Below are 5,555 nucleotides of genomic sequence, written 5' to 3'. Positions count from 1 at the left end.
TACTTCAGATTTGGCTTCTTTTTCTTCACCATCTCATATGGTGTCTTTCCATGCTTGTTAATGAGTGTTGTATTCTGAGTGAAACAAGCAGTCTACACAGCTTCAGCCCAAAAATAGGTTGGTAGCTTTGCTTCATCAAGCATAGTTCGTGCAGCTTCAACAAGAGTTCTGTTCTTTCTTTCAACAACTCCATTTTGTTGTGGAGTTCCAGGAGCAGAAAATTCCTGCTTTATTCCAAGGTCTTTGCAGAACTCTTCCATGATCAAATTCTTGAACTCAGTGCCATTATCACTTCTTATAATCTTCACAGAATCTTTGACTAATTTATCCAGTTGTTTGATATGATCAATCAAAAATAGATGCAGTTTCACTTTTTGTATGCAAGAAATACACCCATTTGTATCTGGTGAACTCATCCACTATGACCATAACATATTTCTTCTTTGTAATAGACATGACAATCACTGGACCAAATAGATCAACATTTAGTAGGTCATAAGGCTCAAGAATTGATGATTCAGTCTTGCTCTTGAATGAAGATTTTCTTTGTTTAGCCTTCTGACATGAATCACAAAGGCCATCAGGAGCAAATACTGATTTTGGCAGTCCTCTCACAAGATCTTTCTTGAATAGTTCATTTATATTGTTGAAATTTAAATGAGAGAGTTTCTTGTGCCAATTCCAGCTTTCTTCAATTGATGCTCTACTTAACAGACAGATTGCAGAACCATCAGTACTTGTTGAAAGCTTGGCTTCATAAATGTTACCATGCATGTATCCTTTCAGAACAACTTTTCCTGTAGATTTGCTTACAACTTCACAGTGTTCTTCAAAAAATCCACATGATAACCTCTGTCACAGATTTGACTAACACTCAACAGATTGTGTTTAAGTCCTGAGACCAGAGCTACTTTTTCAATGATGACATTCCCCATATTGATATTGCCATATCCCAAGGTTTTTCCAATGTTGCCATCTCCATAAGAAACACTTGGGCCAGCTTTCTCCACAAAGTCTGATAGCAGGGCTTTATTTCCAGTCATATATCCTGAACATCCACTGTCCAGAACTAGGATGTTTTTCCTGTTGCCCTGCAATCATAAAGACCATTAATGATTAGTTTTAAGGACCCAGACTTGCTTGGACCCTTTGGCCTTATTAAGTTTATTAACATTTGCAGCGGATTTAGCATCAGAGTTTATGTTAACATTTTTCTTATCAGCATTTACACTATCAGACTTTGTATCAGAACTTACACTAGAAGGAACAATGCTAACTTTCTTTAAAGAAGGTTTTATTTGATAATAATCATAGTACAAACTATGATATTCCTTACAAGTATAAATGGAATGCCATAAACTACCACAATGAAAACAAGAATTTTGTGGCCTATATCTAACAGATTGACTCTTAACTCCTGACTTTGAAGGTAAGGAGTTTATGTTCTTATTTTTCCTGCAAAAAGAAGCCAGATGGTTAGAATTTCCACAGTTATAACATATTTTTTTAGGAGCATTAGGAACAGGCTTGTAATCACTACTTTTATTCACACCTTCCTTTCCATTCCTATTTTTCCTAGGTGACTTTACCTTGTTTACATTATTGACATCTTTCAGCTTATGCTTAAGCTGATTCTTTGTCATTATGCCTACGTTAACTTCAGTTGGCTTTTCTTGTTTTAGTTTTCCAGAAGTTAATTCCTCTTTAACTTCTAATTTATCAGTATCAGACTTTACAACTACAAACTTAACAGGTTTCAACTTTGGCTTTTGTTTAACAACTATAGGCTCAATTTCTAAAGTTCCTTTATCATTCTTATCATCTCCATAACCTAAGCCCTCTTTCCAGTTTCCACTACTTAACAAATTCTGAGTTGTTCTGCCAGAGTTAGTCCATGTTCTGATAATCTCTCTTTCCTTTTCTAACTCAGTTTTTAGAGATTCATTCATTTTAAGTACTTCATCCCTAACATAAAAAGCATCATCTCTATCTTTCTGAGTTTAATGGAACATGACTAACTCTTTTTCTAAATAATCATTCCTCTTTTTACAAGCAAGATTTTCAGAAGTTAATCTTTCACATGTTAAAGTTTGATCTCTATAACTAATGAACATGGTTTTAAGATATCTTCTCAACTCATTAAAATCATCAGTATAAAAGGCATAAGTAGTTTGAGGTACCTTTAACTCAGCAGCATCAGAACTGCTATCAGCATTTGCCATCAAGGCATAGTTTTCCTCACTTTCAGAATCTGAAGTGTCTGTCCAGCTTTTCTTCTTTGTGACAAGAGCCTTGCCTTTGTCACCCTTCACTTTCTTGCAATCTGGAGATATGTGGCCTTTCTCACCACAGTTGTAGCATTTGACATTTGTGTAATCTCCTTTGTCAAACTTCCCTCATTTGCCTTCAGATTTTCTGAAACTCTTCTTATCAGAACTTGCACCTTTCCTGGAAAATTTGTTTCCCTTCCTGAATTTTCTGTATGCAATTCTTGTGATTCCTTTCACCATAAGAGCACACAGCTTCATAATCTCTTCATCAGCATCCATCTCAGGCAAGCTTTTAGTTTCCGAGTCATCATCACTATTAGAACTTGATGACTCAGTATCAGACTTTGTGATGAGAGCTTTTCCCTTGCCTTTCCTTGAGGTAGCTGGGAGATTCTTCCTCAGCCTTAAGAGAAACTATCCTTGACTTTCCTCATTTCCTCTTGCTTCTTTGTTCCATCTCAAGTTCATGAGTCTTGAGCATCCCATAAATTTCATCAAGAGTTGTTTCTTCAAGATTATAGTTGTCTCTTATAGTGGTGGCCTTCAAATCCCATCTTTCAGGAAGTGCTAACAGGAATTTAAGATTTGAATCCTCAAGATCATATTCCTTATCGACTAGTGACAAATCATTCAAGAGTTTAACAAATTTGTCATATAAACCAGTTATTGACTCATCAGGCTTTGAGTCAAAATGTTCATACTCTTGAGTAAGTATAGTCTTCCTGTTCTTTTTAATTGATTCGGTTCCCTGGCATCTTGTTTCCAAAGCATCCCATATCTCCTTTGCAGTCTTGCAGTTGATTACCCTATTTGACATTACATTATCAATAGCACTATGCAGCAAGTGTCGTACCTTAGCATCCTTAGCAATTGAAGAGATATCTTCAGCAGTGTAATCACTCTTCTCCTTTGGTACAGACTTTGCTGGTTGACCTGCAACTACAACAGCGAGTTTGGTTGGCTTGTGTGGTCCTTCATTGATTCTGTCAAGATATTCTGGATCAGTAGCTTTCAGAAACATAGACATCCTCACCTTCCATATGGAATATTCAGATGGTTTCAGAATGAGAACTCTAATAGTCTCATATCGACTATGGATTTGAGTCTTTGGAGGTTCTTCAGTTTTGGTGGGCTTGGTTGGAGTTTCTTCTTCAGACATGATTGTTTTTGGATCTTAAACTATTTGTGTGTTAACAGATAAGCTCTGATACCACTTGTTAGGTCACACACACTGTAGAAGGGGGTTGAATACAGTGTTTATCATAATCAAATCGAATTAAAGAACTCAAGTAACAGAAAATAGACTTTATTCAATATAATAAACTCTGTTACAATATGGAACTGTCCTCTCTCAGTGATAAACAAATATCACGAGAGCTGCTAGGGTTACAATGAATATTATTCTCGATAATGATAACACTTATAGTGTAAACCCTATGTCTGTGGTTATATACTACACAGTTACAAGATAATCGCTAATTGATATGGAATATAATTCTGCTTCCTAAAATATATCAATCAGATATCTTTTCTTTCAAGTATTCTATTCTTCATAGAATTCCTTCTTCATGCATATCTCTTCTTGCATTTGTCTTGATCTTCTTTCCTTTCAATCAGTCGCCTTCCTTATCTGAAAGTCTCCTTTAAGTCCTGATATTATCTCCTGATAAATATCTCCTGATAACTTAAGTTCTGACCACTTAAGTTCTGACTTCAGTATAAGTACTGATTTCCAGTTAAGTACTGATTTGTCCTGTTTAGGTAAGATCTGAAAACTAAACACAAATTACATTAGACATGACATTATCAAATATATCTAACACCTTGGATCTTTACAGTATACCCGTCACCAAATCATACTTGGCCTGTCACACTCTGATTCAGTTCCCTGAAATTTGATTTTTGGCCCGTCATATGATTTGAAGCTCCATTGTCCAAGTACCAGATGTTCGAGTCCCTTCATACCTTGTTACTGTCTTCACTTAACTTGGGCATCACCTTTTCTTCGTTCAACAACATTACTCCTTCTTCTTTTTTATCATGTTTTGCCAGTAACAGGGCAGGCTCATCATCCTCTATTTGTGTTATGTTTGTTTCTTGTTTGGATTCTCTTGGTCATCTGGGTTTACGATACTTTGCAGCATAGTGATCATACAGACTGCAGTTATAGCATCGAACTTTACTTTTGTCCCGAGCACCTCGAACCCTTTGCATTGAGGTTGCCTCAGCTCCATTTTTATTACTGCGTTTTAACCATTCATCCCTAGTGAACAGTAGCTTCCTTTCTTCTCCTTCTTTCTTTAACCATTCATCCTCTGTCAGTAGTAATTCCCCTCCTCCATTTTTGTCGTTCTGTCCCTTCATCCTTTCTTCATGAGCCTTTAGTGACCCAACTGCTTCCTCCACTGTCATGTTTTCAAGATCACCAAACTGCTCTATCGTGGACGCTATCTATAGAAATTTTGCTGGAACTGCTCTCAACAGTTTCTTGACCACATAGGTCTCCTCGATCTCTTCACCCAGGGTCCTAATGTTTGTCACCAGCCCATCCATCTTCTTACATAAATCATATAATGATTCACCGTCTTTCATGCTCAGGGATTCAAACTCTGCCTTAAGTGTTTGAGTCCTGGCCTTTTTAACTCGATCTGCACCCTGACACATGGTCTTGATTCCTTGTCATACCTCCTTAGCCGTTTCATTCTCAGCGACAGAAAGTAATATTTCTTCTGGTATGCCTTGATAGATCATGGCCATAGCAACCTTATCTGTTTTCTCATTAACTTTGGTCGCTTTTGGATCTTTTGGCTCAATGGTTTCCCAGACTGAGTGTGCTTGCATAAAGACTTTCATCTTCAAGGCCCATGTAGTATAGTTACTCCTGGTTAACATGGGATAGGTTAAACCCACTACACCACTTTTGTTCTTGCCTGTTTCCATCATTGTCGCCTTTGACATGTATTCGGATATTCACTGTGAACCGTAGCTCTGATACCAAGTATTAGAAACTATGCTCACTAATCTGCTATATATATTATATATATATAAGTGTTTATAAAAATGTTTATAAAATCTGAAAATGACTCAACACATGCACTCCAAACGGCTTACTTTTATTATGCTTCTGCAATGCTGATATAAAGAAACTTACAAACTGAGTTGGCTAAAAACAAGGAAATAACTAACTACTATCCTAAACAATCTCCATCACTTCTCCTATAATGACTCTACTAAACCACGACTAAACAAAGCAAGACCAAGTCCTATACTACAACTGACTCCAAT

At 36.7% G+C, this 5,555-nt stretch overlaps 1 protein-coding gene across 1 annotated transcript; it reads right to left on the bottom strand.

The window, feature by feature from the left end:
* Positions 1 to 4,385: 4,385 nt before the first annotated feature.
* LOC141659883 (uncharacterized) lies at positions 4,386 to 5,228 on the bottom strand. The gene is made up of 2 exons (XM_074466812.1): positions 4,956 to 5,228; positions 4,386 to 4,721 (listed from the first exon to the last, which is right to left on the bottom strand). The coding sequence occupies exons 1-2, from the start codon at positions 5,226 to 5,228 to the stop codon at positions 4,386 to 4,388; spliced, it is 609 nt and encodes a 202-aa protein (XP_074322913.1).
* Positions 5,229 to 5,555: the final 327 nt, after the last annotated feature.

Source organism: Apium graveolens, chromosome 5 (assembly GCF_009905375.1).
Source record: "Apium graveolens cultivar Ventura chromosome 5, ASM990537v1, whole genome shotgun sequence".
In the NCBI taxonomy this organism is placed as follows: Eukaryota; Viridiplantae; Streptophyta; class Magnoliopsida; order Apiales; family Apiaceae; genus Apium; species Apium graveolens.
This window is presented reverse-complemented; position numbering and strand designations above follow the sequence as displayed.

Excerpts from the sequence above, each read along its gene's own strand:
- LOC141659883 (XM_074466812.1), bottom strand. The coding sequence starts at position 5,228 with ATGTCAAAGGCGACAATGATGGAAACAGGCAAGAACAAAAGTGGTGTA. Across the intron at positions 4,722-4,955 it reads AGAATGAAACGGCTAAGGAG|ATAGCGTCCACGATAGAGCA; the intron begins GTATGACAAGGA and ends AAATTTCTATAG.